The 26999-nt window shown below is 40.0% G+C and overlaps 1 protein-coding gene across 1 annotated transcript in view; it reads right to left on the reverse strand.

Annotated features, from left to right (window-relative positions):
- Positions 1 to 272: 272 nt before the first annotated feature.
- The window catches only part of STMN2 (stathmin 2), a 51591-nt gene continuing 24864 nt past the window's right edge, over positions 273 to 26999 (reverse strand). Inside the window, exons 2-5 of the mRNA XM_080802287.1 lie at positions 24919 to 25014; positions 22131 to 22303; positions 10729 to 10920; positions 273 to 1641 (exon numbers count right to left, since the gene is read on the reverse strand). Coding sequence (XP_080658413.1) covers positions 1582 to 1641; positions 10729 to 10920; positions 22131 to 22303; positions 24919 to 25014 — 521 coding nt within the window. The 3' untranslated portion in view covers positions 273 to 1581. The remainder of the gene's footprint in view (positions 1642 to 10728; positions 10921 to 22130; positions 22304 to 24918; positions 25015 to 26999) is intronic.

Consider the following 26999-nt stretch of genomic DNA (forward strand, 5'->3'; position numbering starts at 1 on the left):
AACCTACGGTTATCTCCTGCAGTCCTGGATGTTTTTTTAAGGGGAACAGATTGAAGACCTCCCCTGCCAGGCTGGCCTGTCAGAGGGAGAGAGAAGAGAGAGGCCGCCTGCTGCCCCAGAAGGGAAGTGAATCAGCAGGGCACTGGTTTCCTTCAAACACTAATTATTGTCTCTTGGCTTTGGAGATTGTCTAATCCCATGGCTACCCTTCGGAAATCTGAACTCTGGGGTCAGATATGTAAAGGGGCAAGAGACCAGACCGAACCTTTATTAGTTCACAGAACTCCAATTCTTTATTAATCACAGCTTGCTCACAATGACACAGGAAAATAGCACTAATGAAGAGTAAATATGCAGGCAGCAACCTTCAGGAGTTGGGATTTGGGGGAGAAACGACTTCAAAACTGCGATAGGTACTTATGGTGGGTGTCTGGTGATTCTTAGTTGGCACAAATGCCCTGCCTAGCCCCCTTAGCTGTACCAGCCCTCACAGATGGAGTAAGTTTCTTTTTATTTTAACAGGCAGGATTGCCTCACACTGGGGAAGAAAGACCAGCTTGAGTGAAAGTCCGCAGTGTTTTTGATCTTGTTTGTATGTGTGTTTTAATGCAACAACCAGCTCACAGTTTCCAAGTGGAAAAATATTCAGTAGCATCATGTACTTGTACTATAGGTAAGAGCTTAAAATGACATCATCAATCATGGCATCCACAAATAAGCCACCTGACACATTAAGTAATTCATTCCATCAAAAGAACTTAAACTAGAGAATTAAGCCCACTTCATGAAGAGCGAATTCGTGGCTGCTTGAACCACTGGGATTTGGATCTGTGTTCAGCAGTTTTAAAAGGTTCAACTTTTTGCTTCTACCCAGACTGATCTCAGATCTGTCTTCTCATCCATCCCTTTCTAAAGCCAAAGCACATTTGTAGCACATAATCCAGTAGAAGCTAAAGTAAATGCTATGATTGGTGTGTGTTTGTTTGTTTTTTCTTAGCCTGGTTTTGTAGTTTCTAGGCAGTTAGTAGATTATGAGTGAACAAATGTGGAGGTTTGTGTGGAGTTGTAATTACTACCTGTAACCTAGGCATGGTCTTAGTCAAGTTCAGAGATTACAAAGCCATCTAGGTCATTATGCAATGGTGGGTTTCTAGCACCATGGACTGTCTACTGACCTCATTTTTCTGTTGGAGTGAAAAGGGCAGGGAATGGAGTTCAACATGAGGGCTTCAAAAAGAACAGACCTAGCAAATTCATTTGAGTGGAAAGACACAACATCAAAAGCCTGTTACAGGACATGTAAGATTATGAAATAACTTGCATAATGCAATACTTGTATTTTTTAACAAAAATGTAAGTATTTACAAAATAAGATCCAAGGTATTTTTTAAACATCAAGCAAAACATTCTGCAAAGAGACCGCATTGAATTTTTTTTTTTAATTTTTGATTCTGTTTTTTGTTTTTTATAATGAGTTCTTTTTAAACCATGTCATACATTTCCCATACTGATATCGCATGATCCATTATAATATAGGCAGGGGGATTTACTAACGGTGGGGCGTGCCATCCCTCCATCACTTCAGCCAGAAAGTTCAACCTGCAGCTCCTTGTTCCTGCGCACCTCAGCAGCATGCCTCTCCTGGAAAACACCAAAGGGAGAAGCCACGTCACAGAGCCTGGCTGTCTGCTCCACACAGAACCAGGAAGTCCTGCCTACTCCTTTCCACAGTTCGCATCTCACTGGAAGTCACCCAGTTGTTTGGTGTCTATCTTTGGGAAACTTTCTCATTTCATGATAAATGACCACAGGAGACCCAGGAAGTGTCACTTTAGGAAGACCGTATAAGATTTACGGAGACTAAGAAAACTTTCATGCCATATTTGATCAAAACCATGATCAGAAGGTCCTATGATTAAGAGAATTTTGAATATGCCAACTTCTGTCCTAGATCCAGAAAAGAGCAATAAAACACCACATTGTTGTTTACCCTGTCATTTTTAATGGTGTTTTCCCCCCCTCTTCCCAAATAAATGAAGGGCTTCATAATTGCCGGTGGATACTTTGAGAGGATTAGTTGCAAGACTTTTTGTACGCTTCCTAAATGCTCACCCTGTTTGTCAGGGCCTTTCAAAGCTTGTCCAAATAACCTTTCCAGGCTTACCCTCCATTCTTCTCCTTTCCACACGTACCTGATGCTTTTGTATAATGGAGTTGTCTTTTCATGAATTTTTAATGCTTGAGATTCCTAGTCTTCCGTCTCTATTTGGTCAGGATCATAAACCTACTCTTTAAAGCCTGTAGCAGTCATGTTTTCCTCCATGAAGATTTTAAGGAGACCACAAAATAAAATTGATCTTACCTTCCTTTTGAACACCTGCATAAATGTTTGCTTATATGCGGCAGCCATTTTGTTTTAACTTCTACTATGGGCATTTCTGTTCTTGTCTCATCTTCTGTGTTAAGTAGTTGCTTATATATAAGCTCATTGAGGGCCAGGACTGTATATTCTCACTTTTGTTACCTTGCTGGGCATAGCAGAGTGTTCTGCGTTCAGTCTGTAATTGGTGGATGTTTATTTACGTGAGGGACTGAGGTGCTAAGTTTGGTTTGGGAACTGAGCTTACTGTGGAGGGAACTGAGAGGAAAGGTGGATCAGGTATTTTTCAGTGCATGGTTCTGTACCGAATGACTATAAACCCCTTGTCTTGCATATCATAGGTACTAAATAACTGCTTGTTGAACTGAAATTTTAAAATGCTAATGGTTACTAGTATTACTTCTTTTTCTACTTAGAATATTATTTATATTCCTATTTTTTCCCCTGCAGTTCCAGAAATTTCTTGTGGCTCTATGGATTCCCTTAGTTCAGGGGCAAAGACCTGGACCAGCTATAAAGTAAATCTTACCATTAAACTCCATTAATCTCAACGAGTTTCTGCTTACTGTGTTCCTTATAATACTGAGCATTTATTAGGACTTAATATGGAATCAATTCTGCATAACAGATTTTTATCTGTTAAGTTTCCTTTCTTCCTCACAACAATCCCATGGTAGAAGCGTTATTCTGGTTCCCACTTAACAGATGAAGAAACTGAGGCATGGAAAGCCTACCTCATTTGCCCAGGATCACAGAACTAACAAGGGGCAGAGCTGGGACTCCACCTCAGGGAGCCTGCCTCTACAGCCCACTCTGTTAACCTCTGCTGTACAATCTCACTGTTAGCAGAAGGAAAAAAAAATTAATAGTTGTGAGGAAAAATGTGTCTTTCCAAATGTAGGTGTTGGGACAAAAAGCCATATAACATCTGACACTTCCTTCAAAGAAAGAATTGGAGTAAACAGAAGTTGACTCTAGAGAGTTGAAACACAATTTTACTTAATTGGTTTAAATGAGCTTTCTGTGTTTGTTGAAGAGCCGTGAGGAGAAGGGGAAAAAGGCATTTTTAGGGAAGTCACCTCTGTCCCATCAGAGATGTCACAGAGGAAGGAGCAGGGATAAAACTGGCTCTTCCTTCTTTTTGTCCCACCATTACGAGGAAAAAGATGCAGCAAAACCTTTCTTAGGCAGAAAGAAGCTAATTAGAGCTGAGCTCTGACAAAAATTGAGAAGTCCAGACCATCAGTATACTGGAGCAAAATAGCAGACACCCAAGCCTAAGGATTGATACAAATTCAAATTTCTAACAGGGAGCATTATAATTAATATTACTGGGTTACCCTGGAGCACACTTCTTATGAAACTCAAAATTAGTTGTAAGGAAATGGGTTTGCTATAGGAAAGAACAACCAGATCTGTGAGCTGGAAATTAAATTAAATTAAAAGGAAAATTAAATAAATTCTGAGTTTCTAGGAAAAATATTGTTTATTTTCAGGTATTTTAGTAAATATGTTATTTGAAAACTTTGTATTCAAATCACCAAAGAGATACCGATGAAATTGTACTTTGACTATCAGAATGTGGGAGAATCAAAGGGCAGACATGCGGGAGTTTTTCAACAGTCTTTTTTTTAAACCAGGAAACTCTAAATGTCAGAGGTTACTGACATAGTTGTGATGCTCTGAGATAGATCCTCAAAAGTCAAGGCTATTCTTTGATAAGATGCACCTCATTATTGAGCTTCTGCTATTCGGCGGGTGCTGTCAGACACTTGGCAAGACAGACTGAAGCAGATATCTACATTTACCAAGTTCTCTGCAATTTCCCTCCTTCCTCCTGTCAATATAAGGGAAATGTAATACATCATCTTTTAGCATTGTATGCAACTATTCTCTTTTGATATCCAAGCATGTAAGAAAGGAAAAATTAGGAAAAATTCTGATTCCTTAAGAATATGTGATTAGAGATTTCTTTGAGGTCTTCCTTCTTTTTCCCCTTTACCTTTTAATGTCTCCTTTTCCTCACTGGGTATCAAATACAAACCAGGGATTTGAATGAGATGAGCTAGACTATCTGTTCCATCTATGAAATTCTGTTAGGTGAGTCTATTTAAATGCCCAACGAGGTCAATCAATGTCATCAAGAATTCTTTTGACAAAAGAACGGGCACTTGTAAAAAAAAAAGAGGGGTCAGGAGTGAGCTGTGAGTACCCAGAAGGCATGTTTTCATTTATATCAAGATGACAGTGGTCACCAAGAATGAATTCCCAATGGTACTGCCCAGCCTGCTTACTGAACAGTGTTTGGTGATTGACAAAGAATTGCTGCTTTAGCTTAGTACAGACACTGGGAATCAAAAAATTTGAACGTGGGTTCAAATCTAGACTCTGTGGTCTACTTAGCTTTGTGATCTTGACCAAATGGTGTAATCTCCCTAAGGACAAAATTCCTTAGATGTGAAATGGGGATGGTAACAGGATCTCCTTTTAGGGTTGTTGTTTGCATTATGTGCAATAGTACACTCAAAATGGTTGGTCTACAGGAACCAATCAGTAATGGCTAGGTTTAACTCCTCTTTTCCTTTCATTAGTCTTTCATCAGACATGTTCAACAGTAAATAGTTACATAAGTGGCACTTATGAATGAGAATGACCCCCCCCCCCAAAAAAAACAAAGTCAGATGAGAAGAATAAAACTTGACAATAGATGAAAACTAATAATGGCTGAAATCTTGATTTAAAGTTATATAACATTCTCTCAAACTATTTTTATTATTTTAAGCCATATCACATTATGTGATGCGGTTGTCACTGAAATAATGGCTATGATGTTTTCAGTTCAACTTTTCTATATTGTTAGAGGTGAAATTTATCAATTATAGTAAGACAACGTCTCTTATTTCCTAAGTGCTATCCTTTGTGGTTGGCTAGGTAAAGTAGCTGTCAAGGTCGTCTGTGTTTTTTTGCTTCTCTCACTCCTGAACACCATGGAAAGCTCCTTTGGTCTCTGTCACAATATTATGATCTGAGCAGACTGGGCAGGGGCTAGTGAATTGTGGCGTTGTGTTATCAAAGCAAGAGGATGTGACACCTTTGAGTTAAGTGGAGAATTCAACAAGATTCAATTGACCTGCTTGGTTAACCAACATTCTCCGTTCCCTCCATTATCTTGGAATCCCCTAAATGTTGGGTTGCTTGTGAGGCTGGAAGCCTCTTCTCTATTATTTCCACATACTTTTCCTCTCACTGGTTGAGCTATATAGCTTGCTTGCAGTCAGTGATATTTCCAGCCTGTTTGACCTGCTAGATGAGAATTTCATTATATGATTCAGTTAAATATTATAGTAATAGAAAATTGTGAGGGTAGAGGGAAAGCTTTGGAAATACTCAAGAAAGGGAATTATGATCAGATACTGGATCAACTGTAAAAGTGAGGGGAAACTGTAAAAAAGAAAAGTTTTAAAGATCCTATGTATCCATATTATTATACAGAAGTCCTCACTCAATTTTAAAGAAATTAAAACTGTAAAACATGGCTAATAGGATATAGGTGGAAAACGGAAGAAAAAAAGGACATGGGACCCCTATTAACTGATCCATTTCTCACAAAGGTCCTGGTCTACACCAAAAGATTGGTAACTGGCTATACATTTAAATGTTTGATGTTAAAGTTCTGTGTTTAATGAATGTATGTATTATCGTTAAAATGATTATACCTGCTTTAACTGATTTTTCAAAATTACCCACTACAGATCCTGTTCGGGTCTGATGAGAGAGCTGCTGCTCTACAGGGCTCCTAAAGGGCCAGGTGGTGAATTTTCTGTAGGATACTGTCCAGCGTTAGGGGAGGAAGAACGTGTCTATTTAATCTTTTCTGTGTGGCAGGAACCGGTGCTTTTCTTTCTGTCTCTGTCTCTGTCTCTGTGTCTCTTTCTGTTATACTATTCCAAGAATAAGAACATTTGAAATTTCACCACAGTGTCAATTTTTTTTTCTTTAAGATTTTGTTTATTTATTTGACAGACAGGGATCACAACTATGCAGAGAGGCAGGCAGAGAGAGAGGAGGAAGCAGGCTCACCAGTGAGCAGAGAGCCTGACTAGGGCGGGGGGGCCTCTATCCCAGGACTCTGGGATCATGACCTGAGCCGAAGGCAGAGGCTTTAACCCACTGAGCCACCCAGGCACCCCACACCAGAGTGTCAATTAACCCACAGACTACAGTTTTGAGCCCTGGGTATGACAATTTATGTCACTCAATTTGAAGACTATTGGGTATGTGTAATTTCGATCCAAGTGACATAAACAGATCAGCCTTGTGTAGGTCTTTGTGGCCAAGGCATTCTTTTTTCTACACCTTTCTCCACATTTGATTCTTTTCTATATAATAAGCTGGAGTGTTGAGATGAGGTGTTATGAAAACAGAAATTGAAAAAAAAAGTGTCACATTCTTTTCTGAAGGAAAAAAGAACAGTTTTATGGAACAAAGATAAAAAATATTTAAATATAATTTATGGGGGCACCTGGGTGGCTCAGTGGGTTAAAGCCTCTGCCTTCGGCTCAGGTCATGATCCCAGGGTCCTGGGATGAAGCCACGCATCAGGCTCTCTGCTCAGTGGGGAGCCTGCTTCCTCCTCTCTCTCTCTCTGCCTGCCTCTCTACATAGTTGTGATCTTTGTCTGTCAAATAAATAAATTAAAAAAAATCTTTAAATACAACTTATGAAAACCTAACAAAGCATATTTAAGAAGTCTTTAGCTCAGTAGTTCTCAACTCCTGCTAAATATTAACACCTACTGGCAAATTTTAAAAGTAATGCTGATCTCTGGGTCCCATCCCAGACAATTATATCAAAATCTCTTTGCTTAAAGAGCACTTCAGACATTCTAAAGTTCAACTGAGATGGCTTTTGCTTTAGGCTTTCAGTTCTAGCTAAAGATTTTGAGTCTAGCATGGATGGGTCTCCAAGAAGTCTGTGGAAATTTATCAGTGAATGACACCGAAGAAGCCAGGAATACCACACGAAGACATGCTCTGCTGGGATGCTCCGTTCTCTTACTTGAGGGGTGTGGGGGAGGGTGGCGGGGGTGGGTGCAGAGTGCTGGCAAGAGCTCACATGGAATTGTATCACGTCTCCTGGTTAATTGATAGGGTCAGTGAGGCCTGTCAAATGGTGGGAATTTAGTGTGTTAGCCTTGATGTGGATTTGTTTTTACTAACATTTTCCCAATGTTTTTGTATTTACTATTTATATTGGTCCATTATGATACGTTGATTTATTCTCTAATTTTTGCTGCTAGGTCATTTATTGCTGGGTTTTATATTGTTTGCACGAGGAGAGAGATGATTAGTTAATGCTTTTTGATATTATGTTCCCTTCCAGGTTCTTAAGCACATAGTCAGTACTCGGTCAATACTCACTGAATGACTCACTAATAGATCTCATTTTCAGTGGTAAACATCTTTTGAAGTATCAGATTCCAGAATAACTTATGTATGTCAGCACTTTCATGCATTTTCAGCATGATTCTTATTACTGATTCTCTTTATAATTTTAATCTCATTGCAGTAATTTCATTCAAACAAAAGGCTAGATACTGGTATTAATAAAAAAAACTTACTTTGTATTATTTTAGGAAAGAGAACACATATTTACAATACATCAAAAGGAAGTAAATTTGGTATTACCTAAGAAATCTCTCCACTTCATGGAAAAGATAATAGATCTTGGGTAACACTGGCCAAAGATCTCGTTAGATTTGAAAAATGTCTCTGTGGCTGTGAAATACCAGGGGAAATGTGCTCTTAAAAATGATCTGCATTGTATCATTCAGCATGGGATAGAATATTGTCAGCTGAGGGAGTCTGGGTGGCTCAGTCGTTAAGCGTCTGCCTTTGGTCCAGGTCATGATCCCAGGGTCCTGGGACTGAGCCCAGCATCAGGCTCCCTGCTCAGCTCCCCCTGCTTGTGTTCCCTCTCTCACTGTCTCTCTCTCTTCACTGTCTTTCTCTCTCTGTTAAATAAATAAATAAAATCTTAAACAACAACAAAAAGAATACTGTCAGCTGAGATTAAAATCAGAATAGGCTACAAACCCCGAGTTATCAAACCTGACTGAATATTGGAGTCATCCGGAGGATTAAAAAAAAAAAATAGAGATGTCTGGGTTCTACCCGTGGAGATTCTGCAGCTTGATGTCAGGAATGTTAAGCTGTCCACAGGTTGATTATTTCCAGGACAAACTGCATGTCTGTATGCATCTGTGTGTCTGAAAGAAGGTAGAGACTAAATCTGGGTGAGAATGGGGAAGAGTACAAGGTGCTGGGCAGGGAGTGAGTGAAGAGAAATGCACAGAGAAAAAGAAATTGCCTTAATTAAATTAATTAAATTAAATTAAATTAAAATCCAACACTTCTGGAAATACTAGTTAAAACATGCAAATTTCATGTGCCATTTTATAATTTCAATCAAGAGGGACATGCTGTCTACTTGTATATGTGTAATTTCAAAAACAATCATGGTCCTGGTAGTTGATGATATAAATCTTGCACTGGATACTAAGCTTTAATGGAAAATACTGGAATATGACCAGTGTGCCCCATTCCTAGCAACTCCACTTGATTTATTTTATTTTATTTTATTTTGGACCTAGGATAGGAGATGGTTGAGCCATGATTATCCAGAAGAGAATACATGGTGGTCTTCTGCTGTCCATGGTACCAATAAGAACCTCCTTGATTGTGCAGAAACATGTGAACCGAGGGCAAATGGGGGAAGACCGAATGGTTCAAAGCGAGGGGCATAAATTTTACCCAGTGGAACTATGCCCTCCTGCATCTCAGCAAAGCACTGGCTATGGTACTGCCATGTGTAACACGCAGAGAGTCGAAGGGCCGCCTTCAAATTCTGACCTGACGCACTTAGATGAAGTACCCTTAGATGAAGTACATTGTTCTGAGAGTGGGGAAACGCCAGCTTATATAAGTAAATTAAATTTTAACTTTAAAGTTCTGACTAAGGCATTCAGTAGCTCTCCGTTCCCACCCAAGTCACCTAGTACTTCCTCTACACACTTCCCAGAGCCTCAGTGTCTCACCGTTTTGTCAGAGCCCACACACACTTCCCCAGCAATGCTTTCAAAAGTTCCTCAAGAGCATAGATGTCCACCAAAATCTCCATGAAATTAAATGTATCTATTTTAAGGTTTTATGCCTAATTTTCTTTGGTTCTGGTCTGATATGTGTAATCAGAGAATGGGAGCGAAAAAAGAGTCATCAGAATAGATGAGAACATCAGCATGGGGTTGCCTGATCCATAGATGAGATGGGCCAACTCTAATTGAAGACATGAGTCTTCCTAAGAAAAACTCAGAAAACAGGAGCACAACTCCTGTTGTCGAGACTCCTCATGCTCTGATGACGGGGCAGTCCTACTTCTCTCTCCAGTGCCGACATGTCGTCGTACTCAGTACTGGTGTGGGAAGCAACTGCTCAGAAAAGGACTGAGGCGTTGTTTCTCAAGTCATATTTCTCAATGTTTCATCCAATTTCTGGAGATGGACAAAGCTAAACCATTTGTAGCTATACTCTACATTTTCAAAGGAAAGTTTTCTGGGTGGTGGTGGTGGGTAGATAGCAGTGGAGACTACAAAAGGGAAAGACAGCACACTTTCCAGAGGCTCTCCAGCACTGCTCATCCTGACTGAAGGGTTGGTGAGAAGGCACCAGGATATCAGAACTTGGGGAAATGAACATCCCTTACTAGCTTCCCTTTGCTTTGGTTTCAAGCAATGTTATTATACTCTAGTTTCCCATGTAGATTTTCCTACATGGACAGTATGGGCTTCCTGCTTTTTTTCATAGATATTCTGTCCTTTTCCTACAAATGTATTTTTACAAATTATTATTTATATATTTAGCATCATGTTTTAATTAAATAGCAAAATAAATATCAAACGTGTTATTTTATTATTTATTATTATTACTTATTAATATATATTTGTATGGTCTACTTCATATTTCCAATTTAATATTTTTCTAAGAAATTGGTTCTTCAAATTTGTACAGAAGTCTTTGCTATACTTGAAAAGCATGGATCAGCCTCCCTGAATTCATTCACTGCTAAAAAAAATCAGACATAGTTCTAGCTTTAATGTTGGATTCCCGTTCTTCTACCATGTTGCAGTGCCCATGAAGTCAATGCTACAATGGAAGAACCTACCCAAACTGTTGGCTGTCTGTGCACTTGAAGCAGGTTTTGACTAAGTCTCTGGTGCCTGGACATTTGAGAGCTCACCCAGCTGTGTTGCATAGCAGCGCATGCTTATGCCCAGAACTTTGTTGGATTACCTTTTCCTGCAGACGTTCAATTATAGCAGCTAGATTAGCCTCACGGTTTTCTTTAATTTGTTCCATTTTCAGGATCAGCTTTTCCTCCGCCATTTTGCTGAAGTTGTTGTTCTCCTCCAAAGCCTTCTGGAGGACTTCTCGCTCATGTTCCCTCTTCTCTGCCAATTGCTTCAGCACCTGGGCCTCCTGAGACTGGGGAAGAAAAACATACTCATCTAAGAGTCACCCACACACAAACCTGGGGGAACAATGGCCTCCTGATTCGAGAGTGTTCTTTTCAAATAAACACCACTTCTAGCCTTGAGCATGGTTGCCATTCAGTACTCATCTGCACGGCTTAGAGTTTTCTGTAGAATGTGGTTAGCTGGGACATGTGGTCAGCTGAAATTTCAGCTGCGAGTTTTTCGGATGCACTGTCTTAGAAGAAGCATTTAACCACGACTGAGGAGTTTTTTTTTTTTTTTTTAGAATAAGTTGCCACTAAGCATTTATGCAACCGGGATGCTGCAGTTAATCACTGGAGTGCAGTGTCCATTGAAGCCTAAGGAAAATATGGCAAGATTGGGGCAAGTTCCAGTCTTTTCCCTGCCTCATTTTTTCACCAGCTGTAGGCTGAGTTCCGCAGTAAGCTTTCGACTCTAGCCAATCAAATCCCCAAATTCATTTTCTCATTTTATTCCACCCCCCACCTACCCTACCCCATTCGCCCCCCACCTGCTTGTTTTTCTTTCATTAGCCAAATTCTCTTTGGAGACTTGTGAACAGTGCAAAGTTAATGTCCACTTGGCCACAGAAAATAGAAAGCCCTTATTCTGGCCTCCTCTTGAACATGCTGAGGTCACCTGGGCAATCTTTGAAACCCTGTGGTTACTTAGTGATCAGAGCAGAAACATCAAAGCCAGACACACCCCACCCAGCACCCACCCAGAATCCCCCCACATTTTGTGCCGTTATTTCTCCTGCAGCATCAGGGAGCCGTATGACTCTGTGCAGTGGAGGTTAGCAATCACTGAGGTGCTTGATGAAAATGCAGAGGCTTGGTATCCACCTCCCTTCCCAAATTCTAATTCTGTGGTTCTTTCCTGAGACCCAGGAATCTATATTTTTGATAAGCTTCCCTGGTGATTCTAATGCACGCCATTCACAGAATACCTTCTGGAAAATGCTCTGGTATGGTCTTTGATGTCAGTGCTGCATTGGTGACCCAGATGTGCTATTTAACTTGACTTTTTCCTCCGTAATATGCAACTGAAAGAAGTCTTACTCAGTGCAGAGCTATCCAGGCTTAAGACTAAATTACTGCACACTCACTGGTCCCGGGTAATGCCTTAGGAGGCCAGCGCTCCGAGGGGAAGCTTCACAGGAGTAATTGTAAATGTGAACAACTAAACAATGGCAGATCAAAAAAATATTTCATGGCTTGTCAAATACTGGTTACTATTAGAAGCATTAAAGGGAAACCATTTTAATTAGCAGTGGTCATGGGGTCTTACAGGAGAGATCTTGGTACGTGAACACTGTGAAGTTTGACAGGGGAAGAAGCTTCTCCTCAGATACAATTCTACAGGAATGGTCACATCAGGCAGCCTTAAAGACTCTGCTGACGTGTTTGCTCTGAAGTTCATCAGGAACAGGTCTAGTGACTCACTGGAGATTAGAACATTTTGGAAACTAGCCCCATGTCTCCTTTTAACCCCCAAACGGTTTCACTGACATCCCTGATAGACTCATCAGTCTTGCTTCGTTATAGCTGACCAAAAAAAAAAGTAAGAAAAATAATGAGAAAATGTTAACACGGAATAAATTCAAAATCAAATGGAGTTTTTGGGGAAAAAACATGAAAAAATATTTTCTAGCTGATTCTTCCTCCTACCTCTAGGTGGGACTATTGGTAAAGCATCCTACGCGGATTTTGCTTCCTTATTGCTGCTAGGACTACTGAACTGGGACAGGGACACACTGACTACACGTGTGTGTGTGTGTGTGTGTGTGTGTGTGTGTGTTATACACACACTGTTATACAGTTTCTCTCTGATGGACTGCAGGGCAAGGGGCCATGTGCCTGCTGTTCTTCACTGTATCTGCTCATAGAGTTATCATGGATTGGTATCAAGGGGCAACTGAGGAACTTTTCATTCACAGGTGCTCAAATTTCTGTGGCTCTTCTAAAATTGGGTTCTAACTTACAGTTTATATTTGCATTCTTAGTTTTCTTTTGTGAAAGGCCTAAAGACAGTCAGGAGATGGCAGGGGAATAGAATCGAGAAGGGAAGCCCTGGGGACTCAAAGGGCAATATGGCAGCATGTGTCTTTTCAAATGACTTCCTCGGTGGGGGACGTTTGGTCTGTGTGAACAAACACTCCCACAGGCCCCATCATCGGTGATGGAGAGAGGCCTATTGCCTCACTGGGTGGAGCGTTTGGCTCCGTTCGAGCTGCCTCAGTTAATGGCATTACTCCTTTGGCAGCTGCTGGGACTAAGTGAGACTACCCAGCATTGCTGTCAAGTGTATTTCTTTAGCACAATTAATGGGGTGAAACAGAAACAGAAGGCAGTCCAGAGCGTTCTCATGTGAGGCCGCTGCTAAACGAAGAAGACCGGCCAGACTGGGCCAGGCCACTTCAAGGCTGCTCCTTCCTGTCGTGCCTTTTCTTATACGGAGGAAAGGTCATATTTGCGATCGTCTCAACGAATCCATTTTTAGGACCTAATGATTACCTGTGTTTCAAATATATAAAGCTCAGGTCTTTTAAAGAAATATATGACATGAAGTTGATTATGGAAAGAATTCCACACTGAGAAAATATTTATGACGGGACCCTATTTTGATTTCTCCTTAGAAGTACTTAACTCTCAAACACATTCTTCCACAGAGCCAATAGTCTTGGGGTCTTTACCTCAGTTCCTAAGGTCTCCACAATTCCACTGCTGCTACAGTCATATTCCTTTTTCTTTCTTTTGCAGCCTAGCATCCAGATATCTCTGCCTACAACTTCTCTGATTTTATTCTTGGGGAGAAACTGATTCGTTCATATATACACCTTCATCTCCCAAGGGCGCCTGGATGGCTCAGTTAGTTAGGCCTCCAACTCTTGGTTTCCCTTCAGGTCGTGATCTCAGGGTGGTGGGATGAAGCCCCTCATCGGGCTCCACGCTCAGAGGGGAGTCTGCTTGAGATTCTGTTTCCCTCTCCCTCTCCCCCTCCTGCTCACATGCGCTCTCTATCTTTCAAATAAATAAACAAATAAATCTTAAAAAAAAAAAAAAAAGATAAGGGCACCTGGTTGGCTCAGTGGGTTAAAGCCTCTGCCTTCAGCTCAGGTCATGATCCCGGAGTCCTGGGATCGAGCCCCGCATCGGGCTCTCTGCTTGGTGGGGAGCCTGTTTCGTCCTCTCTCTCTCTCTGCCTGCCTCTCTGCCTACTTGTGATCTCTGTCTGTCAAATAAATAAATAAAATCTTAAAAAAAAAAAAAAAAGATACACCTTAACCTCTCAGTCACAGCCTCACAGCCCAGCAGAAAACCGGTTATGATTCTAATATTTCCATCAGTGAGAAAATAAGGATTTAGCTTAAAAAACTGCTTTAAAATATAAGGTGTGTGTAAGGATGTAGAATAAAAATATGTGCTAGACAAGAGTGGAAAAGTGTCCCTTCATTTTGGCAGATGCAACATTCTCACTGCAAGGTGGAAGAGGTGTTTTTCATTTTATTCCTTGCTTGGGCAGATTAGCAGAAAAGAGCCCCGACTGGGAGGCTTGAAAGGTAGGATTTGTTGAAAGTTGTTAAAAATAAATTGTTTAAGGGAAAAGGTCTGACCATGGAGGACCATCTCGGAAGAGCACGTACTTAATATAGAAGATCACGGACACAATGAAGTGGAAAATTAGGGCATGATAATCATCAGCTGATACAATGCAAATGTCAAGGCAAACTATTTATAGAACCGAGACATCCAACATGACATTCTGGGAGATCAGGGAACTTTCTCCACCTTGCTATTGTAATAATGGAGGCGCAGAATTGGTGAACACCTTTTCTAGGCATCAACCTCCTCACACTGAACTAAGTATCACTGCAATGATTACATGAGACTACGTGAAGGGAAAAATAATGAGACAGGGAGAGGAGTTATTGTACATTTAGGAACACTTCGACATTTTCTAAAGAGGTTCATTACCATTCCTTGTATTAGTGAGTATGAATTTAATTACTATACAAATGAAATGGAAGATAAATTTGAGTTAAGTGGTATATAAAACTCACTTTATTTTATGTACACATAAGAGATTTAAGACTATATTTTAGATAGTATTAGTGTTCCACTTATTTCAGAAGCGAACACACTTCTAGCCCTTTATTTTATTGTCTCCTTTCATCATTTGAATATATTACTTGCCACTAACTAGAACCTTTTATCAGACACTGGATCTCCTAGTATCTCAGTGTCCTCACAGTGATAGGTTGGAGGATATGTCTCCAATTATTGGCTTTACTGTTAATAATGAAAAAACATTAGTAACCCAGCTGGAGCATAATAATGTCTTGTTAAGATATAATAATTGAATATAATTGTGTAAAACAAAAGGGTGCCATATTCACTTTGTGTTGGAGTGAAGTGTAATAAAAATTTTAAAATGATTAAAACCTAAAGACCTTTAGAATGAGCTCTGAGACTAAAGCCTGTACTGATTTTACTGTGATGAACTAGGAAAAGAACTACTGGGGGTCGGGCTGCTCTTCCCCAAGGGAACGACACACGAGAGGGTTCTGTGGACCAAGGGTCACATCGACCAAGGAGCAGATGCTTTCTGAATGTTGAATTACAAATAATCTAGCACTTCAGCTCATAATTCACTGCTGTACAAACCACCCCCTCTTTTCCTGGATGCAACTTTAATTGCCATCTAGGAGATGCCAACAAACAGAAAAGGTAAGTCTATCAAGTTTGGTGACCAATGGTCCACTTTATTCCATTTTCTTAAAAATAAGCAATGTAGGGGCGCCTGGGTGGCTCAGTGGGTTAAGCCTCTGCCTTTGGCTCAGGTCATGATCTCAGAGTCCTGGGATCGAGCCCCACATCAGCCTCTCTGCTCAGCAGGGAGCCTGGTTCCCTCCTCTCTCTCTGCCTGCCTCTCTGCCTACTTGTTATCTCGCTCTGTCAAATAAGTAAAATCTTTAAAAAAAAAAAAAAGCAATGTATCTTTCTTTCAGAGATTCAGGGACTTTGGAGTTGATAGGTGATAATATTGTCAGTGTGGGTATCTCACTGAACTGGTTTGAGTAGTGCTCTTTTTAATTCAATCTATTTTAGGTTGAGATTTTATCCATGTCATTAGAATTCTTAAAATTTCACCATTTTTTCCTAATACTAATTTTTTTCAGGCCACCGGTAGTTGTGCAGACCTATTTATATAGGTATCACCTATCAATAATATTTGAAGTATTTATGAAATGTATGGTAACATTTCAGTATCTTTGTTGATAAGAAACTTCTTTTCTTTATAAAATTGTGAATTTTTAAAATCAGAGAGGGAGACAAACCACAGGAGACTTTTAGGTATAGGAAACAAACAGAGGGTTGCTGGAGAGGAGTGGGGTGGGGATGGGGTAACTGGGGGATGGGCATTAAGGAGGGCACTTGATGTAATGAGCGCCGAGTGTTACATGCAATTGATAAATCCCTGAATTCTACCTCTGAAATGAATAATACACTATATGCTTAACTGAATTTAAATAAAATAAAATATAAAAAATTTTGAGTTTGATGGACTATTTGGGCAGGAACCAGATGTGTTTTTGCATAATAATAGCTCTTTGTCTCACAGTGCTTGTCAAGTGTCTTCATGTAGGATAGGTCTTCTGGTTCTCACATTAACTCCATGACAGAAGTCCCATTACTAGGCTCACTTTACAGATGGGTAAAATAAGACACAGACAGGTTAAGGACTTGTCCAAGGTCATACAGCTATTATGTGGTAGAACCAGACTTTGATCACAGGTATTGTCTTAAACATATGTTTTCACCCACTGAGCTTTTAAAGATGCTCTTAAACACTATGATCAGCTTATGATGACCATATAATTTATTGTCCAAACTGGGGTACTTGTAAAATTGAAATGATAATAATGATATAGAAAAAGCAGGATTAAGCTGGAGTTGTCCTGCGCCAATTGGGACTTTGGGTTAGCTTAGCTCTGCTGTTTCTTGCTTAAACGTTTGTTGAATGAATAAATGGCTGGCTGGCTGGCTGGCTGAATGGATGGATGGCTGAAGAGTTTCACCCATGGGGGTCAGTTGCAGTATGGAAACTTTGATTTTAAAATATGAGCTTCAAGCTGACCTCGTGAGATAATTTGGTCTTACGGAGGCGAACGCTGATTCCCACAGATAATCAAAGAGAGGAGGAAAAGCAGGAAAAAGACTTATTTCTTGTGTAACAAATGTCTTCGGTGAACCAATCAATGGGGATTAATTCTGGTTCAAAGGAGCCTGAGGGAGGATTGTCCAACCTAGTAACCAGATGGTCGGTGCTGCAATAGTGTCAGCAGATGGTATGAGGAATTGGGGACACTGCCAGAACATTTACTGTGAAGTGAGTTTGAGCCCACGTGGAGATGACTGCATTGCAGCCCTCCAGTTATAAATCCAGAAGGCCTCTGCAACATAGCCTAGGTCATTGGTTCCCAGATGCGGTCCCTAAACTCCCAGAAGCAGGCCTTTTGATGATACCAGTGGAGGGGAAAGGGGCTCATAAGCTTTTATTATGTTTTAGAAACCCTATCAGAAATCATATTTCACCTTTTTCTTTGTCTATTTTTATACTCACATTGAGGTAGAATTAAGTCAATTTAGTGAGAAAATACTTATTTTTAATGATAATCAAAAATATTAATTAGCAGTTATAGATTTTTTTGCTTATAACCATGGCAAAACAAATTTATTAATACTATTATATTAATTTATTGATACTGTTATGTTAATATTATACTACTATTAATAGCGTGTTTGATAGGCAGAATCTTTAAAAACTTGTAACTAAGAGAACAGAAATAGACCCAGAGCAAAATGTTGCTGACCACTGGACTAGGTTGGACATGTGTTTATTCTTGAAAGCCTTTGGTGGTTTTTTATGTCTTCCATAATAGACTTTGAACATCTAATCTGGGTGCTTCAAGTTCCCCCACAATCTCACCTCATTACTCTCCATTTCCCTACCCAACTCCACTAGTTCACTGGTCTACCCACTGCCCTGAAAACATATTATGCATTCTTACCTCTGTGTATCCTTAGCCCTGGAACGATTCTCTTAGTATAGAACACTTTCATGTCCTCTTTATCTAACACTATTTATTTTTCTAGTCAGCCAGTTTTTTTTAGTAGATATTTTTCTAAAGAGATGCTGTGATTCACATCAAATATGAAATGTTTTTATTTTCCTCAATGATCTCCCATTTCAGTTGAAGTCTAAGTCATTAAAATGCTACCTTCTGACCCCAATTCCTGCTGGCCCCTCCTTGTTCTTTCTGCTTCAGTCACACTGAGCTCTGTGTTCTTAAACTGTCCTAGCACACTCATACCTCAGGGCCTTTGCACTTGCTAATCTCTTTACTTCAAATGTTCTATCCCCAGAGAAGAGTTGTAAAGCTTACTCCTTTCTTTCATGCTTCCCCCACCAATGTTCTCATATTTAAGAGGCCATTTTTGATCACCCCATATGAATAACACCTTCCGCTCCAGCACTATCAATTACCTTTGGCCTGCTTTATTTAGTGTTATCTAATGTATTATATACTTAGTTATTAGCTATTTCTTCCCAGTTGGAATAAGGTTGATGAGGCATCTCTAATAGCTAGAACAGTGCCTGTCAAATAGTAGGTTCTTAAAGTATCTGTTGATTGAGTGATTTTTCCTAGACTAAGAAGTCTTTGGATTGTATAATTTATTTAGTGCACTTTCAGAAGATATCCTTTGGAAATGTAGTAATTATAATTTTGTTCTAGGATGTGAAGACAAAATAAAAAGTCAAAACAAGTGATACATTGCCACTTTAACTTTGGTTCTAAAAATTATAATTTCCTTAGTCATTTAAAAATATTTGCAGTACTAACTCTTTCTAGGGACTAATAACAAAAGACAGAATCCATGCCTTCATGGAGTGTATAATTTAACAGCCGGGATATTAGGGCTAAATAAATATATATGCAGATAAACATATGCTTACTAATTGTGCAAAGTGCTACAAAAAAAATTTTTTTTGAACACCAGGAGAGAGACCAGCAGGTGAAAATTGGGCCCAGAGAAGCTCCCTCCCCACAGTGAGGACTTGACAAGTAAATGCAGAGCCCACGGAGCCAAAGAAGAAAGTGTGAGATTTAGAAGATCCTATTACTTCCAGGAGGTCCTAAACTCCCCCTAGGTTGGTTCTGATTGCGTAAAGATTGAAATCACAGCATGGCAGTTTCTTTTTAACTTTCTGAGTTTATATTTCAATGTAATTCTTAGAAAATATGTAAAAAATTAGTAAAGTTGAAACTGAATAATTATCTGGTACCAGTTAGAGATAGTTAGGCCTAAAATCCCTCCATGGTTCACTAAGATTTTTCTGGTCTCATTTTTATCTGTGCTGTCCAACTGAATAGCTAGTAGCCACACAGGGCTGTTTCATGTTACTTTTTACTCCTTAAAATGGGACTGTTAGAAAAATTTAGAAAACATATGTGGCTCACATTATATTTCTGTTGGACAGCACTGTTCTGTGTAGCTGCAGAGATAGCTTTTTTCATGCTGACAGGGCTAGGAGAATTACCAGTTGAATAGTGTAGGAGCTAAATAGTTACTGCAATTGTTATACTAACGCTAAGCTTCTAAAGATGAAAATTGTGGCTATCTGTCATTTTGCTTGTCGAAATTCCATTTTCCCTTCTTTGGATAACACCACCTCAATTTTCTTTTAGGGCTCTACTCCTCTGCATTTCTCTGCAGGAATCTTACCTCCCCGCCTCTAAAGGTCATGTGATCCAGGCTAGCCAATCAAAGTACCGCATCCTCTCAACCTCAAGGATGGGCTCAGGGTTCAGGGTGTGACCCCAGGACAGGACACTGAGGCTCAATCCCAGGACTTTCATGGGAAAGAAAAATGCTCTTTCTGCTCGAGTGTCTAATTTGTGAGGAAAATAAGTTGGGAGCGACTGTTGGAAAGGAAACTCTCTTGGTCTTGAAATCAATTAGAGGCAAGAGGAGATCGATGATAGATATAAAAAGGTTTATCTGACCACATTGCTTCGTCTGGACCCAGCTTGTTTTTGAAGCTATAACCATTTCTAGACATTTTAGTCACATACCCACTTTGTGTTTTAGCTAGTTGAATTGAGTTTTGGTTATATGCATGTTTTCACTAAGGTAATCACTGACATATATCCACTAGCTAGAGGCTCTTTGAGGAGAATTAACAATTCTTCTAATGAGCACTAATTAAGTTGGCACAAGCCAATAGGATAAAATCAATGAATGATTTTTTAAGTTGGTACTTTCTGTTAATTAGTTATATTCTCTTCTAATTAAAACTCTACTACCAGGACATAATCTATATAATGATTTTTGCCTTGAAAATTGTAACAAGTAATACCAGACATGTGAAGGAATACTGATTTTAAAGGCTTTCAAAAATTTTTCCTGGTGATTATATTTATAAATGTCTTAAAAGACATTTTAAGGCCAATTTCTAATTCAATTTCTAGTTCAATTCACTTGTATAAAGGTGTAATTGTTGATAATTTATCACTGTCAGGGGGTAGGAATTTTACCAGAAAGAATTAGTAATTAGCTAACTCAGGAGTTTTATGAGGCTACCAAGTTAATTTTGATAATCTCTGTGTTTTTCTTTCCTTTTAACAGTATCCTTCAAATTAAATACGTTGCCTGGAAACACCGGCAACATTCTGAACCATGATGCTGAATTTTCATCTCAAGTTTCAATCTCAGCTCAGTCACTGACCTTCTATTCTAATCAAGTCCCAGCATCTCTACAGGACAACCTAGGACCTGTACCCATTGCCCTTTACCTGTAAGAGAACTTGATCTGCCTAGAATGTAACACACCATCACTGTTGTAGTTAGTAACTTGTATCTGTTGGCAGCAAGTTAGGAGATAAGTTCTCGTTATCTGATATTACATATGTATGTATATATATGTGTGTGCATATGTATACACTCAGATTATACACACACATATATGCACATGCACATATTTGGCTTTGTGTCATGTTGACTGTTAGAGAATTCAGTGAGAAAGACTATCTTTGTTTTCTTTGTAACTATCCAACCTATATAGGTGTTGAATGTATTGGCTAACTTTTTATAGGCAATATATTAATAAAATAAAAAAATATTGTAAATGCAGAGTTTCCACTCAAGTAAGATGGTGCATGGAGCATATTCTTAGTGACTACTTGCTTCTAAAAATATTTTATGATAAAGTCAGTGAAAAATACAATAGGGGCATGAATTACCTAAAAATCATTCCATTTGGGTTGGTCAAGAGCTTTTTGGTGGGATGGACTTTAACAATCACTTGGTTGGTACAGGCATATTCAGACGTAACTTCTATCTTTATGTGTAGAGTCCTTGGGATTTCTGAGTGCCCCCCCCCCATTTTTAATACCCTTGGCTTCTTAGTCATCTAATTGTGAACAATTAGAGATTGGGCAAAAGAAAAGTGCTCTCATACAAACAGGGGCCAATGGAGAAGAGAGAAGAAAAGGCCATCAAGGCTTAGAACTGGGGAGAGGAGGACACTGATAGATTTAGAGGGTCCTGATCTTGGAAGGACCAACTTCAAAGGCAGGAAGTGAGGCCTTGAGGAAAGAGGCAAGCTTGGGGCCTTTATCCTGGGGTGAGCAGCATCTGGGCAGATATTTTAGGGGGGAGGATCTGGTGGTCTATAGTTTCAAGGAAAACCGTGCACCACACTGGGGATGGGACACCGACCCTTAGAGGAGTAATCACCACTCGTATACCCCTCCTCACCTCCAAACCATGTAGCTAAGTTTCCTAAGTTTATGCTTTCCTGGATATGCACTGTGGACTAAGGCAGGGAGATTTTTATGATAAGGGATCTAAGAGAGGGAGAAAGGCACCAAGGTATTGAAGCCCTTTTAGTGTCTAAGATCTTTGGTTTCAAGTAGCCCAGAGGCAGCAATTTTTACTTGAACTAGCCTGGTTCTGTGTCTGTTGAAGACCTACACGTGCTGGGATATTGTAGGTTTACACATAGTGTCCCCCGGAACCTCTGCTACAAAGTGTGGGGGGTGGAGGGTGGAGAAGAAAGGAGAGAGAAGAGGAGGGAAGGGAAGAGACAGAGAAAAGAGAGAAGAATCGAAAAACCTATGGGAGAAGTTACCTTTCTTCTTTCCTCGGCAGCCTCCAGTTTTTTCTGGATCTCCTCCAGAGACAGGTCTTTCTTCTTTGGAGAAGCTAAAGTCCGTGGGGCTTCTGAGATGGGAGATGGTGGCTTCAGGATCAGCTCAAAAGCCTGGCCAGAGGCACGTTTGTTGATTTGCTTCACTTCCATATCTGAGGAATGAATATTTGAGGATGTTAAGCACACAGAGCAGTGAAGCAGGGGTTTATTGAAATAATTTGAGTTCTGGCAACAGAAAGCAGCCTTGTTATTCTGGCAAATAGAAATAAATGCTGCATGTGATTATCTGTTCTACATGGTTTTGAACATACAAGACCTCTTCAACAGAATAAATGTGTACAGTGTTGGGAAATTCAACAATGTCTATAGGGAGTCAATTAAAGGCAGGCCTACTTAGGAGAAAAGAGCCCAAATTGATTTTAAACCAAACTTTTTTTTCCTTTTGAATATACATGAGCTTCACATGAAAATAAAGTGGCATAGATTTTGATTTATCCTTTGAAAATTACCATGGCTGGAGGCATTTTCAGGCTAAATGAGGAAGAAAAAAATAACAAAGGTTTATTGGAAATTTGAAATGCTTTACCAATTCTCCTAGGAAGCAGTGCATGAGCAAGGTTGAATTTATCTATTTAGCTTCTAAGACTCAGCTCACCCATGACTTCTGACTCTTTCTCCCCCGTCTTCAATCCCTAATGCTGTAGAACCTATCACTGTCTTGCCTGTCTTCCCAGTACACTTTGTGTCTCCTCCAGCTTATCCCTTAACCACACTGTGCTCTGCTTGCTGATTATTTGACTATTGGACGTATGTCTCTTCTCTTCGGCTCTAAGATCTCCCAAAGGGAGGCCTGTTCCATATTTATCTTTGCAGCCTCTGTGACAGCCTGTAGTGAGGTATTAGAATCCCAGAAGAAACGTGGCCGGATACGGGTCACAGCTGTATCTAGCAGAGGAAGCCTCTGTCTGGGTTATCTGTCAACTGAATGAATTTACACAAGGTAGGCGTTGGCCCCGCATTCTAATGGAAGTTTGGGTTGGAAACTGAAACCCTTTCACAAAGACATGGTTACAAAACAGTTAATTAGCATTTATGACAATTGTGCTATGTTAGCATAACTTTGGAAGGAAAAAGCCTCTAAGTCCTGGGCCAGGCTTTAAAGGCACAGCCGTGGGGCGCCTGGGTGGCTCAGTCATTAAAGCATCTGCCTTCAGCTCAGGTCATGATCCCAGGGTCCTGGATGGAGCTCCATGTTGGGCTCCCTGCTCAGCGAGGTGCCTTCTTCTCCCTCTGCCCCTCATCCTGCTTTCTCTCTCTCTCTAATAAGTAAATAAAATCTTAAAAAAAAAAAAACAAAACACATGGAAGGGGTCAAGTGCCACGGATGCCTTCAGCTTATCTTTAATGTATGCCTTTACTCATCCGGAAAAGAAACATGATAAGCCAACAAGTAACAAAATATACCTCAGCTCTGACTGCTACACATAGAACTCTATCGAACACTGTAATTACATTGACTGAATAAAGTGAGGATGAGATGATCGGCAATGATAGCTACCATTTTTGAGGGCTTGTAAGGGATCAGCCTTGCTGCCAAGTGTTTGACCTGCATTAGACCACTTAAACCCTGTAACAACTGTGGGAAGAAGATACTAGAGTTAAATAAGGCTCAGAAAATCTAAGTAACTTGCCTGAGGTCACACAGATAGTGGCAGAGCCAGGAAGAAAAGTAAGCTAAGTAGACTGAACTTTGATAAATCCAATGGAACGTGTTGTACTACAGTGAAGTCTGTAGTCATGCCAATACTTTAAGGTCGGTTTCTTTCTTTCTTTCTTTCTTTCTTTCTTTCTTTCTTTCTTTCTTTCTTCCTTCCTTCCTTCCTTCCTTCCTTCCTACCGTCCTTCCTTATTTTAATTCTAATTCTTGTTATCTGGGGCCTCAGTCATAAGTCACTTTTATCATGGGAACTTGTTAGCTTGTTGACATGCATATTCAAAATATGGGGACTTTATGAAGAATATAATAAGGGGAAACAGCGATGGTTGTTGATTTTTTTCTTTTGAGTTTCCTGAGTATAAAGCATTTTCTTGCAAATTACTGTTTGGTCTAACGAAAGTTTAGCATATTATATCATTTGCAAAGAAAAGCCTTAGACTTGCTATCCATGTTGGTATGCTGGATGTGGCTGCTAACAGCCATCTAGCTCTATTTCTGAAGAGACATGAATGTGCTCTTGTTAGCATCAAACTGGAACTGTTTTAGGGGCGTCTGGCTTGCTCAGTCAATAGAACATGTGACTCTTTTTTTTTTTTTTTAGGATTTATTTATTTATTATTTTAGAGAGAGAGGGCCATGTGGGGAGCAAAGGACAGAGGGAGAGGGAGAGAGAGAATCTCAAGCAGACTCTCCAAGTGTGGAGCCCCATGCAGGGCTCGATCTCGTGACCCTGAGATCACGACCTGAGCCGAAATCAAGAGCCTGATGCTTAAACTGATGGAGCCACCCATGTGCCCCAAACGTGTGACTTTTGATCTCAGGGTTAGGGCTCACTTAAAAAAACAGAAACACACACACACAAACCACAAAACCCTTAAGCCGTTTAGAGCAATAGGCAATCAATAAGACCAAATAGCTAGACGCAACAAGTCAATAGTGAGATCTACAAAACATTGATTTAATTCGATCAGGAGCTGTGAGAGAGAAACAAGTGTATGTAAGCTTTTCCAAACAATGTTAGCATGAACATTTCTACTGCAGGCGACTCACCGTCATAAGTATAGATGTTGATGTTGCGAGGTTCGGGGTAAAAGCAAGAGCAGATCAGTGACAGCATGGACAGCTCCTTCATTTTTTCCTTGTAGGCTAAAACAAAAGACTTGGGATTAGTATCTTTCATTTTCTGAATTTCCTCTTGGTGTTTCTTTTAATCTAAGTAACAATTACAGACTCTTTCGGAATGAATGTTGGCAGGGACACAGCTTTGCAAAATATAAATGAAAGAGAGACTGAAACAGGTGCATATTCCTTATTACAGAGGACATAAATGACATATTATATCAGGTTAGATAAAAAGCGAGAGAAAGGGAGTGAGAGAAAGAAAGGGAAGTAGGAGGAATGAAGATCCAGCAGGACAGGGAGGAGAGACAAAGAAGACAGAGAAGAAGCAAAACCAGACAAAATGCTCCGGGAGACAGGTCCATCCGAGTACACGCATATGTGCATCTACCGGACATAAGTATGACTCAGGAGGTGTCCTTTGTTGCCTCGGCCTGTGTGGCCACCGATGTAGTCGGGGACAGGCAGAGAACCCATCAGGATTCTTCTCAAGTGGATGCGTCCTCCAAGGATCTCTGTTCCTGCTTTCTCTTTATCCCCAAGCACACTTTCTTGTCCCAACATCTTTCCACACATACCATAAAGCTAGATCTGAGATCTGATAAGGCTCTTATCTCCTCTGTGGAACCTGGTTTGGGGGCCCACCTTCCCAAGCAGCTGTAGGCATTCAGTGAGGGATATCCTTCCTCCTTCACTCCCCCTCCCTATTTCATTTTTCCCTTTCTCTGTCAAGAGGCCTCCTGCCCAGGTAACCTGGGAAGGCATCTCCTCAGTGCTGGTTGTTACCAGGACGAGAGAAGACCCGGCGGGTATAAGGAGGTAGGATTGTCCCACCATTGTTGATTATCAATAAATTTAAAAAAAAATGGAAGAGAAATGACAGGCATGCTGTGCACTAACTCGAGGAAAGGTACAAACAATGGTGATGATCTAATGTGTTGAATCTCACAGTAATGTTCATCTTTTGGCAGGGGCTTCTGATCATTATGGTAATGCAAGGAAGGGTGAGTACCTTGGGAAGACAGGAATTCCCAGATGATTAATTTGGGCATTACTGACAAAGTCCATCTTTTGTTGGCTAATGGGAAACAGATTTGACACCCAGATGCTCTAGAGCTACCAAATGCTAGATGAGGAGGGTCCTAAAAGATCATTGAGCTAACAGTCCCCCTACCCCACCACCAATTTTGCAAATGAAACTGGCCCCCAGAGGCTAAAGTCATATGTGGCCTCCATATAAAAATGTAGTAAATCAATCAATATCAAGATTGCCAAGTAGCCTTTTTCTATTTCTGCTTTTAGGCTGAGGTTCAATGTCAAGGCTAGACATGCTTGCATATCATTGAACCACATGCAAAGATCAAATATTGCCATATTGTATATGGTTCAACCTAATACATCCAGAGGGTCATTCTAAGAGAATTTTCTCTCCTTGTGTAGCTTATTTCCTTTAAAATAAACAACACAATTTGCCTTTTGTTGTAACAGTCCTGCTAACACCTACTTTGAGAGATTTCATTAGATGCTTTTGGAATTTTAGAAGGCTGAAACTGTATTTCTTTGTCTTATTTGTTTATTTGGTTAATAAAATTATGTCACTTCTAAAGTTCCAAGCAGGTCGGTAAAAAAAAAAGAAAAAAAAAAAGTTCCAAGCAGGTCTTAACATGGATGTTTAGTGTGAATCACAGCTTCTGTCAGATAAAAACATTTGGTGGTTTAATTCATTTGATTCCATGAAGAATAAAACTCAAAACAGCAAGTTTTTGCAGGCTGGTGCCTTTTTCTTACTAAGAGAAAGCAAAATGGTATCCAAAATATTTTGCAAAATTAAGCACATACAAGGAACCCATGTTAAAAATACCAACTTTATTAGGGAGGGCTAACCCCAAAATAAAAATAAAATAAGATCTCCCTTTCATAGAGCAGCAACAGATTAAAGCTATAGAAGAACATGAATTTCTACTGAAAAGAATACTCCTCAACATCTGTCTTCCATTTCTTGGAAACGAAAT

Source organism: Martes martes, assembly GCF_963455335.1.
Source record: "Martes martes genome assembly, chromosome: 4".
Taxonomy (NCBI): Eukaryota; Metazoa; Chordata; class Mammalia; order Carnivora; family Mustelidae; genus Martes; species Martes martes.